The 14,311-nt window shown below is 34.2% G+C and overlaps 1 protein-coding gene across 2 annotated transcripts; it reads right to left on the bottom strand.

Annotated features, from left to right (window-relative positions):
* Nucleotides 1–1,270: 1,270 nt before the first annotated feature.
* On the bottom strand, nucleotides 1,271–7,303 carry LOC126611211 (probable galacturonosyltransferase 15). 2 transcript variants are annotated; one of them, XM_050279405.1, is made up of 6 exons: nucleotides 6,802–7,303; nucleotides 6,199–6,242; nucleotides 4,560–4,712; nucleotides 2,578–3,159; nucleotides 2,177–2,479; nucleotides 1,271–2,049 (listed from the first exon to the last, which is right to left on the bottom strand). In XM_050279405.1, the coding sequence occupies exons 1-6, from the start codon at nucleotides 7,013–7,015 to the stop codon at nucleotides 1,765–1,767; spliced, it is 1,581 nt and encodes a 526-aa protein (XP_050135362.1). In that variant the 5' UTR covers nucleotides 7,016–7,303; the 3' UTR covers nucleotides 1,271–1,764. The 2 variants fall into 2 exon arrangements, with proteins under 2 accessions (XP_050135362.1, XP_050135363.1); XM_050279406.1 differs by having other exon boundaries at nucleotides 4,560–4,707; nucleotides 6,802–6,902.
* Nucleotides 7,304–14,311: the final 7,008 nt, after the last annotated feature.

Here is a 14,311-nt window from a genome sequence, read left to right as displayed (position 1 = left end):
TCTTGTTGCTCATGCGCATACATTTTGCATCCATTCTTAGTTTTTGCAAATCACAGTTTGAAAATGCATAAATGACTCGAAGTATACACACATAATAATATATGCATACGTGTTAGACCGTCTTTGACAAGTAAGTAGAAATGAATAATGCCAACATAATGAATGAAGTATTTTTGTTTCATAAATTAAAACAAAGTGAATAGGAAAATATGTGCACACATGTTAAACTGTAATATATGTTTTCGCTGCGAAAATGGATATATGAGATTTGCCCTAGGAGTCTAAAAAGTGCAGGGCTAGGGTGATATAGCTAGGTTTTTGACTTTATAGAAGAAAAAATGGGCCATTGGGGAGAGTAGTTGAAATTTCTTGATCACTTTCACGTGAGCTGCTCATCCATCCGAGTCCGAGTGTGCCCAATATAGCCCAACAGCATAATATTGTGCATATCTTGTTTCACTTATTTGGGATAACATCCATCAGAGAAGAAGTACCACTCTCTCTACCATATCCTTTATTGGTAAATGTCATTTTCTCTGCACATATAGGACGTATGCATTCGGGACCAAGAACATAAAGATAATTTTGACCGAAAAAATAAAAAAGACTCAAAAGATAATTTGTAGATATGAAAATGTTAATGTGGATACATTTTATATGCATATGGTATAATCATTAGTTAACACACTTCAAACAAAAATACTTCATCATCTTTTGTTTTTGTTTGTATCAATCAAATTTACTACAAGAGATTTTGGCAACACTAACTTATTAGGGCAGTTCGGGCAACTCTCAACATCAAATAAGAATTGTGTGGTATCAAACGAGACCAAAATACAGAAGATCTCATGTTTTTGTAAGGAGTGTCCTACTAATGACAGGATCGGGCTGTTGCTACTCAAAGTTTTCTCCCACCAACCTTATGTATTGTTGTGGTATATTACTGCTTTTACCATAACAAAGGTAAGACAACGCATTGTCGTCCCTCGTTGTATGGGTATGATGAGAACTAGAGAAGATATGACTAAATGCCCTACCCAACCTAAAACACCCATTGGTGCCTGAGCATGTGACTGTGGGTCGTTAGATGCATTACGAAACCCATTTATAACAATGCCCCATAGTTGCATTGTGCGACTGCAACTGATGGTAGCGCTACTCGAACCATTTATCTATTGGTAGTCCTAATTATTCTCTTTTTCTTTGTTCGTTTTCAAAATACACCAGATAAATGGAATAGGAATCATATTACTCTAAAACTTGAGAAAAATTTTGGTACATAAGCAAGGTTGAATAGCCTTACTAACAAGTTTCGTCATTGATTAATCTAAGCATTTCAATTACCTGAGTAAAATTTACAATATGGGTGGTGCTATCCACGCCCCTTTTTACCTCCCACACTCAATTTTCGGCCTCGGGTTGAATAAGTTGAAGAAGATCAAATGATATAAATTAATCATGGGTGTGTGGATAGCACTACCCTACAATATAATGTCAGAAAGATACATCCATGGGAGCTTTCTATCCCTTTATATGCATTGAAAGGTTGAATATCCTGATTCTATGGTATAATCGCACCGTACGATACCTTCTTCATCTATTGTCTATCATGATTTATGGACATGAAATAACACCATCTGAAGTGTCCTGAGCTGAGGGTGAGCAGAGACTGAAGCCGAAAACCTTCTTCTCTCTGTTCCCCAAACTCCGCTTTCGGGATTTGTCCCAAAATGAATATGGAAGAGCTAAAGGACTTCGTCCTCTTCACCCCATGATTCTACATTGCCTAACAAACTTGTTTGAACTGTTTACATGCTTGTTCCACAAGCCTCTTACCTCTGGACACCCAATCTCGAGCCATGGCTTTGCTGGGCCACTGAAATGGATGACCGAAGCAGCTTCCAATATATCTTCGGGAACCTCTGGAGATCGAGAACCTAACCCAGCCACATGCCATAATGGGTCAATAGGATGCATATGACCCTCAAATGCAATCAACGCGGGTGGAACGATTCCTGGATGCCAAAACGTCAGCCCAGACTTCTGGTTCTGTGAAGTGCACATAGGATATTAGTATCAAGTTATCGAGACTCACGAGTCAAGAAATATGAATGTTTTCCTGTTTACAAGCAGTTTCCAAGTCACAAAATACTGGCTAATGTGATAATATACTTACAAGTTTTAACCATTGATGGTACGTTTCTGTAATATTGGTCTGCCGCCAAGCTTCAAGATCAAAGACATTCATGCCATACAGCCACGCACAACGATCATGATCGAAGTTGGATGAAATGATAGGGTGTGAAAAATTGAAGTAGTCACTGTAAGTTCTTCCTGGGCAACAGTTGTCACCGCACCATGAATTGACAACTGCACCAACAACATTTCCATTGAGATCCAGTTCCCACAAAGATGATAAGTCATGTTGTACAACGATATCATCGTCCAAGAACAATATCTTGTTGAGATCTGGAAAAAGCTGTGTGGCCCATGAAAGTTAGATGATATCATTACAAATTCACATTCAAAGTCATCCACTCCATCAGGGAATATCTGTGAAAGAAATAGAGCAATTACCTCAGGGATATAGATTCGAAGAAGGTTCATAAGGGAAAGGTAGCTGGGACTCAGAGCTTCCAAGAATCTTTTATGTTTTCCATCGGATTCAAAATCATCTTCTTTCAAATTTCTGTAGTAACGTCTCCAAATCTGGCGATGGATCTCTAGCATCTCCTTGACTCCAACATTTACCTCCTGAGACCAGTCGTACTGGTGTAGCCCTTTAACTTCCACCACTGCTGATTGAAAAGAATTAATTGCAAACCATGCATGCATTGGAGTATAAGTTTTCTTGTCAGTCACTATGTGAAAAATCAATTTTTCAGGCTTGGCTGATTTTTGGACTGTAGAGGAGATAACAACAGAAGCTGCGAGCACATTGTCAGTTAGGAGAACTAGGTGGTGAAAGGAGGGATCAGAAAGTCGAGAAACATATTCAGGTGGAGGTAAATGAGATCGAGCTATTGCATTTACAGCATATTCTTCTGCTAATTTGAGGCAAAGACAATGTATGCTCTTGGGCACACCATGGGAGGCTAAGTGCCAGTAAACCGATTCCCGCTGTCTGGCTGACTGAACCTTGTGTTCCATTCTTGATAGCTGCATTAAGCAACAAGCTATTCTTCAGTTAAGTTTTATATTATTTTCAAAAGATATTCAAGCTGATAGCAAGTCATAAACAATAAATTACTATGGATCACCAGGAAAATTCACCCTTGCCTATTCATGAATTTACGACTCAATTTTCAGACATTTTAACATATATTTATGTGCTAGTTTATCACAGGTTTTCCAAAGAAAAATTTGCAATAGCGATGATGAATGCATATATTAACTTCTACTTCAAGTCAAATTTTGAACGTAAAAAGGCTAATTGCGGCTAGCAACAAGTAGCCAAAATTAAGAGAGAAATTTAATTGAAACACTTTACAACCCTTCAAAGTTCTTGTGGTCCAAAAGCTGGCACATTCCAACAATTCCTATTAAGAACTAGAAAGTGAAATCATCCATGTGAAAGATGCTTTAACTTCAAGGTTTTGCATACACACAACATAGTACAGAAGAAAAAAGTGCATATATGGTGATGGCACATCAATCTTCAATCTACTGTCATCCGAAACTGTTTATTTGATTGAACAAACAGCCAAGGAACACTAGTTAGGGATGGTTGGCAGAAATTTTGGAATGGACTACTCAAACTTTTTAGTAGTTCTACATACGTGGATTAGGCTAGTTGGCTAAGGCAGTGTGTTCTGCCTCTTGTGCCTAAGGCCCCGTTTGGGATTGAGGTGATTTTAAAAAAAGCCACTGTGAAAAAAAGCTGAGGGTCATTTTTGTGTTTGGTAAACTGAAAAAAAAGGCTTATTTTGGAAGCTGCTGTGAGAATAAGCTGAAAATCAAAGGAAAAGCTGAAGCTGCTATTTGCTGCTTTGAAAAAAAACCAGTTTTTTCAAAGCACACGGAGCTACAGTGCTCATTTAATGAAAAGACACACTATCATCCTGCTTTTTTTTTCAAAAGCACTTTCACAAAAAAGTTTACCAAACACTCTACTGGCTTTATTTCACAGCCGCTTATTCTCACAGCACAGCCGCTTATTCTCACAGCAGCTTTTTTTCAAAGCACAGCAATACCAAACCAGCCCTAAGTTTGATCTCCCTCCCCGGTAGATTAAATTAATTATGGTGATAATAGAAACGATTAAGTTAGATTAGGATCAGATTGGTGTTTGAGAGTTCATCAGACCAAAACAAAAGACAAATAATATAGGTCAATAAAACCAAAAGGGTAGGTGGAAGTTAGGGTTCTGGACCAATTTTTGCCAACCCGAAATGGTGGACTAAGACAATAGACATTGCATCACCCTACCAGAAAACACACAAAAGTAGTAAAGGAAGAGGAAACAAAACTAACCGCTAGCTATAAAAATCAAAGTAAAAGAAAACAGATATACTGAGTGAATCTAGTAAAAAGTAAAAAAAATGAGTTGAGTGTTTTACCATGGCCTTTGTTTTGAAGGCGAAGGCTTTGACATCTTGTTGCTTCAACGTCATCTCCTGCACCAGTTGGTTAAACGACTCGATCCCTTGCTCATTATTATTTAAGTTACCATCCTTTGCTTCTAGCAGTGCTCTTGCTAACTCCTCTCTGAGCTTCATTAATTAGCATTAACCACATCAAAACAAAACCTATTAGATGATTACATGAACATGATAGCCGTTATGCTATCTAAACTACATATTAGTATAACCCTATTTGTCAACCAAAAACCTACGATCTAAACTACATATTAATATAACTCTTGATTGTCAACCAAAAATCAATGAAATTACTATTATACCCTTTTACACATAACTGGAAAGAAAGAAAAAAACATTCGAAAAGAAAAAAATTGGGCATTATAGTAATTTCACACAAATAAGTTTTTGCTATTTTTTTTATAAACCTCAGAGCCATGTCGTCTTATCAATATCTAAACTTTCTCTCTCTCTCTCTCTCTCTCATTTACACCCATGTCTACTTTTTCTAACTTCCCCAATCCACTAATTTTTTTTTTTTTTTTACACAAATTAAATTAAATTCTTCATAAAATTTTAAATCACACTGCTGCATTTAGTTTCTTTTGGAGAAGGCACTTATTCTACCCTGATTTATGAGGATGAGGATGAGGATGAGGATTCAAAATCAGACGCAAGGACCACACAATGACCTGACCAACTAACCTGACCTACATTTGCGACATGTCAATACGAGAGAATGAAAAAACCAAAAACAAAAAGGCATTGCCGTGTTTGTTTCCACTCAAGCTAAATGAGGGTTTCGTTTTTAGCTGACAATTACATTTTATGGAACAGTCCTACTCTGGTTCTGGAAATAGACGTTTAGGGCTCAATATTGTATTTCCTGTTTGTTTTTATTTTAATCTTTCTAAAGATCAAGTGGACAAGAATTAATACGAGTGCAAGACCAACTGGCCACGTGTCCAGGAAAGCAACTGAGGGGAGTGAAGGCAACTCCCTCAAATGCGCTTATCCATTGATCGTGCTCTGTATTTTCCTAGTACCAAATTGCCATCACCAACTACATCATTTTACCAGAAATACCATTTGTGTTTTTTTTTTTAATTTGAAAAGCCAGAAATACCATTTGTCAACTACGAAAAATCAGTTAAATATAGAAATATTCTTCTTCACCTATATTAGAATATTTTTCCTTTTGAAATTATTCTTTTTTAATAAACGATAACGTTAGTAAGTTCAACATGAATTGGTGAAGATTGAACTGGCACCAGGTTACATAAATTAATTATTTTTCAGTACTGCGGTAAAGCACCATCTTCTTAAAAAAGTTTATTAATTGGCTTACTGTGAATAAAATGTAATTGCTAAACCTAGTTTATTATGTACCACGTATATAAGCGCACGTAGCACTTTGTGCAGAGCGCGATTCAAAGAGTCGCACACTGTTCTAATTAACTGAAGTAATTCGTTTTTAACCCAATTTATTAAAATTAGACAAACATCTTTTTTTTGAGAAACGTTGGACAAAACATCTTTGTTTTTCTGTTTTGTGCAAAATAACTGTTTAATATATAAAAAGAAAGTGAAGTTGAAATGGTAATTTCGTGGGAGCACTTACTGTAGATTCGTCACCCCCGCTGAAAATCCTCCAACCTACGCAGTCTGCAGCATTTGCCAACGCGCAAAAAAATACAAAACAAAACAAAAAGTGAGTAATAAATTTGATGACAAAGCAAGAAATTCCGCTTCAGAAATCAGAAATCATTCTAAGATATTCATAACGCAAGGTACAATAGCTAACAGCCGCATAATTACAAATGATTCCTATGATTATTTTTACTTTTCACATACTCTTCTTCCTTTCGACCGTCAAACCAAATAACTTAAAAGAAATTAATAAATTAAAACTAATAAAATTGTGTAAAAAATGAAATAAAATAAAATGCACGCTTAAACAAAAATCCAAACGTACAACCATGTCACAACAAATCCCAAAACTCTTCTTACTTTAAAACTTTAAGAAAATTAAAATAAATTAAAAAATATCATTCAGTACTATAATTTAGTAGTATTTTTTTTCTCAGTTGTAAATAAAAGATTTTAAATTCGAATCTCGTAGATAATGAATTAAATACGAAGTTAAGTTGTTCATTATGTGGTTTCAACGAACTTCTCGTCTTCTTACTGTAAAATATATCGGGGTACTTAAAGAGAGTGTTACCGAGAGTGGAAGAGCAAGCAGTGGAAGAATCAAGGACAATGACCGCAATTCTGACGAAAAGAAAGGGCAAAACTAGTGCGAGAACCAGCAACAACGGCATGACCCTCCGGCAGGAAATCCTCCGAGTCGCCGGAGACCCGGGAGACCCCTTCCCGGTGCCCGCGCTGGATATCGTCAGCCTCTTTATCCCCGTCGTGGATATATAAAATTTCATCTTCCTCCACAACAGTGGCAACAGCAACTCAGCCTCTGCAGCAGCTTCATATCAATGCGATGGCTATGATCAGCCGGGCCATAGAGCGGAGAGCAGCTGCCTCGAGCTCAGTCGATATCTGACCGTACACAGAGAGAGCGAGTGAGATCAAAAATTTAAAATGCGAGTGGGATTTGAGGTTTGGAATTGGAAGGAGGACGAGGTCACGGGCTCTGAGTTGTCGAACAAAGGCCAGAGAGAAGTTTTGTTTTGAGAGAGAGAGAGAGTGTCTGTGTGTACGAGCCAATTCGTTAGTGAAATAATAAGCTTTTGTACCTGGGATTAAGGGTTAATTACGTATTTGACCTTGGCTTTTCGCTAATGGCACCGACAAATTGTGACGCCCTTTGTAATTCGCTCGCTTTTGTTTTGTAATGGGCTTAGGCTGAGGGCTACTTATGGGCCCACGGGTCAGCCATTCTGCAGCTCTGTAATTGTGCCGACAGTTCTTACCCGCTATTTTATCATCCATCATGGTAAAAATTCTTCTTTTAGTTTCTTTTACTGTTGAGATTTTTGTTAACTACCTTTGTCTGTGAAATAACGGAAACGGAGTTTGTGCGTGCAAATCACTCTTCTTTTTTTTTTTGTTTTTTTTGTTTTTACAAGTGAGATATTTGGTGGCTGAAAATTCGAATTCAGGACGTTGGGTGTAAAGATGAATGTTTTCAAGTCCTAATTAATTGAACTAAAACATAAAATTTTCACAATAAGTTGCTCACATTCAGATGTTATTAGTAAACCAACTAGTACTACGTTATACTGACATTATTTTTTACTTTTAAGTACATGGTCTCAGGTTCGACTTGACCGTTTGTTGTATTATATTTGTGCTAAATTCGATACCTAGTTAGCGTGGCTAACTAGGTATGTGGCTTAGCTGAATACCTTCTCATGAGAATAGAATATCCCTCCCCTTTTAAAGTAGAATATCTTTGTATGAAAAAATGGACTGATATTGACACTCCAAAATTTTATTTCTAAAAATAAAAGGTTTAAAGTGTAAAATGAGAATTTTATAATGCAAGTAATAAATCCCTAAATAAATATTCTTAGTAAAATAGTTTTTTTTTTTCAAACTTAGTAAAATAGTTAAAAAGATTTACATTTACACTGGAATCCAGTCCTAAGGTTTGATTTCTCTACTCCAATCTTGTTTGTATATAAAAAAAAAGAATGAGAAATGTTAAGGAGACTTTCTCATGAGTGAGATTCTCTATAGACTCTCTATAACTTCATCTTTTTGACACAATTTTTGTACCAATATTATAAAATATTTTGTAAAAAATATGAAGTGACAGATAGTCCATGGAGAGTCCAACTTTTGAGAGAATGTGAGAATTATTGTGTTATGAAATGACGTGGGGTTACATCACATTATTCATCAATTAATGGCAAATTGGCAATTGATCAGGAGCTAAGCATTAATCAAACATTACACAACCTTAATTAATTTTGGTATGGAAATACATTGACATTAAAGTAGCCATCAAACTGTTTATCGACATTAATTATTTTTCAAGACGATTCCTATTTTAATCTTCAAATAGTGGAGAGATTTTTTCAAGTATCGGGTATTCAAGTGCAGAAAATGACATATTTTTTGTATTCCTCAACTTATTTTATGATACTTGGAGTGTTCACTTAAATACCTGTCACTTGAAAATTTTGTTTCAAATATTGACATGAACTGATGAATGAAAACTTTAGAATAGTTGTGAGTTTTGGGACCCCTTTTTTTATTCATTTTATTATTGATAAGGGGATGGAAGAGAGTTTGAAAGTATTACAATAATTTAAGGTTCATTTGTTCATATATAGTTAAGTGAACTAGTTTTTCTAATATACAGGGTTTACTTGAAGATCAATTGACTTATTAGTAATAATGATTAAAATGTTGTTGATTAATGGTCATTTATTACTACTATAATGTTCTCGTTTAGTAATTTTTTTTTCACTTATGAGAATTTTAAATCGGACTTTCATATATAACGAATGCAGTATACAGGTATAAGAAGATATACATATACAAAGGTAGTATATATATACTGCCTCAAGATTTTACAAAATTAGAGTCAAGTTATGCTAGGCAATATCAATTCAACCAGATTCTATATCACCATAGGAAAATATGAAAATCACTTATCAGATTGACCTTGGGTTTTTGTAAGAAGAATGAAGTACAAAACAGTGATCCGAGTGAGAAGGATATCAATGGCTAAAATAAAGTCACTTGTCAAGAGATTAAATAGGGTGTTATGATAATTAGAATGTTAGTGGTTAGAGATATAGTCAGTTGGAATGAGGAGATAGTTAGTTGGGATAAGGAGGCAGTTAAAAGAAGATACTTGACAGTTTTGACTAAATTCAAAACCTGAATAATTAAGTTTGGTGGTTCATAATTTATTTCAAAAGTGCGATCTAACCTAACCCAGAGTCTATTTAATTTCCCTTTGTAATTATCATTTTGATCTAGAATCAACTAGTTCTTCGTTTAATGATATTTTAATCTATTAGTGTTGAAGGAGATCTCCGATTCGACTGATATTAACTCTTAGTCATTGATCTCTAGCTAACAAGTAACAGTGATCAGTAGGCATGGCTTTGGCTTTGGTTTTTCTCACTGATGAACAAAAATGGATGCATCAATCATGACCAAGCATGCTGAAACATCTTCTATGCCTACTTGCCGTGAAAATCTGGGAAGTCGATCCTCGTCATTAATTATTTGCTTTTCTACAAAGACATATTCATGCATGCATGCCATATAAGTACAAGATGTTTTTAGTATATATATTAATTAGTTCTTAATCTGGTGATATCCTGCTTTCAATGTAAGAACGAAATTCTTTTTAGTTCTACCCCTCTTTAACCTTTGACTAAAAAAAAAAAAGCATGAGATGAGTTGTAAAAGAAAAGCTTTACGTTCGAACATTCATGCAGGGATGGATCTAGAACGGTAAAACGGGGTGGACTAAAAGTAAAAAACAAAGGTCCTTAGATGTTAAAATGGTTGAAGAAGCTACATGGATGAAGATTGTGTTAATGAAGAAGAAGAAGACTATACCTTATTATTACATTTTTCTCCAAAATATCGGTTGAGATATAGCCCAACCCACTCAAGGATCAATCCGCCACTGATTGATGGGTCGATTTGATAATACGTATAATATAGTTCGTATGTATATCGAAATGCTAGCAACTTCACGTATGAGGAGGCTACTTGAAAGTTTTATACTTGACTGAAAAATGGAATAAAAAGGTTTTTCTAATTAAATAGAAAAGTTATATGTTTAATAGATAAACTATATGTAATGTATAGAGTACTTGATTAAGTATAAATCTTGGTGTGGTTAATTATTTGGACTAATTTTGGAGTGACCTTATTGTTGTATCCATGTCTGCATGCACATGCATTACTTTGGATTTTGTGGGCAAGATCTTAGTCGGTCCAATAAATTAGTTCCCATGCACCAGTACCAAAACGATTACTTCTTAAGGCCAGGCGTATATTGTTCCTTACATGTGGTTTTTGGTGTTATGCATATTTTTAATTAGCACAAACAAAATGAGAGAAAAAAAATTATAAAATGTACTATCTAGCTATAAACAAATATTTCCTAGGAAAATATATACAGTTAGAGTACTGTTGGTATATATTTGATAATATTTACTGATAACCTGTTTAATACAGATCACACGTATATAAGCGGTAGATTTTCACTACTTTAAAAATAACAATTAACAAAGTAATTAGTAAATATGATACAAATAACATTATTACTATAAATTATAAGTGACATTACTACTCTAAGAACTAAGGAGAGGGAGTAAATTTTGAATTCAAAACGCATGATGTTGAAAAAGAAGATGCTATATGTCCATCCAACAATTCGCGAAGATGCTATATGTCCATCCAACAATTCGCTACTTACTAAATAGCGCTACCCATACAAATAAAAAATAAAAAATGCTACCTAAATAAACTTGCATAACACGTTTCATTACTAAATTTATACATAACAAGTAAAAATCTTTTTTCAAAAGAAAAACAATCTCGAAATATTTGAATAATGTTTTCGAAGATTTGATGTTTTTGACAACTCTCTCTTTTCAACCAGACAAGCACCATTGAATTACAATATAAAATCAAAGGAAAGGTAATTTAAATCCACACTTTAAGGCTTGCTAGATTGCGAATCCTCTCTCATGATTTAGGTCAAAAGAAGCAAATCATTTTTTTTTCTCGCATTTGGGAAGTTTTCATGACCAAAGCTACATTTTTAAAAGGGGTAATAAAAAAGTACGACAAATTGAGCAATTAACGCTTTCATCTTTCCCCTAGAAAGCAAAACCACCAAAACAAGTTGAATTCCTTACACATTTTTATTGTTTATTTATTTAATTTTGAAGCATACAACAAACTTTGAAGTGTATATATTATCATTATAATGTAAAAGAAAATTAGAGGGTGACAATGACTGAATTTGTTATCCACCGTGAAAACGAGATATTTTCTTAAGGGAGTTGATTTTCACACCATTTTAAACTTCGCACACATCTTTATTTAATTATGGTCATTCGATTAAATAAATCAAACGATATAATAGACAAAATTAAACAAAGTTCTGAAGGAAGATGAAAAAAATGTGTGTTTATCAATACCTTCACCAAGTTTGTTTTGAGCAACTAGAAGTCCAAAATATATACATTTGGAGATTTATTTCCCCAAAGAAAGTAATACATTTTAAAGAAAACTAACGAAAAGTCCTTAAAAAACTTTAGTTTTAATCAAAAGGACAAAAGAAAGATGTAAGTGAATAGTATAAAGAGTGACTTTTGAAGGTAAAAATATCCTTAACGTTAAAAGTGAATAGTAGCATGAATGTTTTGTTAAGATTCCCTACATTTTATGGCATGAAATAATACATCAATAAAGACAACTTTGATTGTAACCGCTTAGTCTCAATTTCAAAAACATTTATAATTTGATTGTAACCGCTCAGTCTTAATTTCAAAAACATTTATAGTTTGAGTGGTTAAGAACTATTTGCTCGCATAAGTTTGTTACATTGTCATATTCCGATAGCATAATGAAAAATCTCCAATTTTTTCGGGAGTAATACAGAAGATTCAAACCAATGACACAAAAGTATGATATGTAGTTTTCTCGTCGATCGTGACCTTGACATATAGTAGTCGACTATCATGTCACAAATTTCTTTTGCTTAGAGGTTGACACCTCACAACACTCCTTTTTTATTCATTGAACACAACACATTGGTTGAGAATTAAACCGATACGCGCTCCAGTTATGTGAGGAACCATAAGCTTAACAAGCACGTGAAATGAGGACCTACAATTTAGGCTGAGTTTAAGTTATTGAGGAAGGTGTAATTTATATATGGAACGAATTTTTTAATGATATGGTGTTCTAATTTTATGTAGAAAAAAAGGCAAAATATAAGTGATTTTTTGGTTGAAAGATTTGAGAGGGTCTGTATTATTTGAATGTGGCCAGGGGTGGATTGAAGTGTCTTTAGCCTTTTCGAGCCCCACTAAGAATTACCCTAGCCTATGTATAAACAGTTGACCTAATTGTGCATATCATTTAAGAAATAAATATAACAAATTCAAATATATTTTTTTTAGATCTCGTGTGAAATAAAAGGGTAAAGCTCGTTTGATTCTGAGGATTTGTAAAATGATCAAGCGGAGAAGTTAGGTTAATCTCAACGGCTATTTTGAGTTGTTGCTTTATCAGATCATCAGTTTCTTCGATATCTATCACCTGCTATACATCTAAGAATGAGCATTAAGAAGTTCAACCGATCAGGAACTCCAGTGTTTGGAAAACTTCTCTGAGCACAATGTCATTCGGCCCAATGATAGCAGGAAGTCGATCTCTCAAAGTTTCGCCCTCTGGATGTAGGATACCTCAAACTTTAGCAGAAAAAAAGTGAAAAAATCATTAAAGATAGTATTATTTATTAAATCAGGGCACCACAGCGTTGATGAACAGCTTCTATTTAAATTATTTTCCTCAATTTGGGTTTGAAGGTACATGCCTATAAGACCATCTTCAACCCTTTATCTAAAACTTAAAATTTTTGGTCCAAAAATTTAACTTTTAATCCAGAAACAGTTTTTCTGCTCCAACTTTTTGGCCTAAAATTTTAGCCCCAAATTATTAACGAATGAATTTAGGCTATTTTTTTTTAAATTAACTTTAAAAAAAATTGTGTAGACTATCTTAAATTAATTTTATAAACATTTTAACCTAAAAATATTTAAATTTCGATAAACATTAAAAAATCACTAAACCGACATATGAAACTCATGAAATACTATAGAAGAATATGAAACACTTGATAGAGATGTATAAACACAAGACACATGAGCAAACACATGGTTTTGGAAGATGGTAGAAAGAAAAATTGGAAGAATTGTAGGAGAAAAGTGAGTTTTGTGTGGATGTTTTAACAAATATATAGGTATTTATAGAGTTTTTGAGTGAATTTTGAGTTAAATAAATTTTTTATAATTATTTTAACTGTTGAGATTTTTTTTTTTTTTTTTTTTTTTACAGTTAGATTTGATCATATTCGATTTCAATCGTTGAATTCAATAAATTTATAAATATAAAACAAAAATATTAACTAAATTAAATATGGACCGTTAGATAACCAACAACTCATTTGAATGTGAGTCGTTGATCAACCAAAAGAGCCGTTGGGCTCAATTTTATTGGCTGACAAGTGGGAGACACACCTATGTGGATGGAGGCTCCACCACTAATCTTGGCCTAAATCCTGGCCAAAATATGATTTTTTTTTTTTGTTTTTTTTTGTTTTTTTAGGTTTTAGGTCCAAATTAAAACTGGGGTTGGAATGAATTGGAAGAAATAGAAAGGGAATTATAGATTTTAAGCCATAGGTTGGAGTTGGCCTAAGCTCAATGTTTTTGCTAAATTCAAGGAGCCGAATAAAGAGATTCCGCAAAGATGGATTATGGTGGACTCTCACAATTATGGGCCCACAAAGTTCGTGTCCCCTTCCTTTACCCAAACTTGAGCCTGGTAACATGCAATTTGGGTCCCTTTTGCCTGGTAACATGCAATTTGGGTCCCTTTTGATCCTCAAGTCACATCCACAGATACACATCATACACGCGGCAGCAATCTAATTTGCTTATGACTTGGCAATGTCCCATCAGGTACAAAATAGACAAAGATGAAAAGGTCAAAAGTATTCGTAC

The sequence above is a fragment of the Malus sylvestris genome, chromosome 17, assembly GCF_916048215.2.
Source record: "Malus sylvestris chromosome 17, drMalSylv7.2, whole genome shotgun sequence".
Lineage (NCBI taxonomy): Eukaryota > Viridiplantae > Streptophyta > Magnoliopsida > Rosales > Rosaceae > Malus > Malus sylvestris.
Note: the sequence above shows the minus strand (reverse complement) of the source record. Positions and strands in the feature narration are given on the sequence as shown.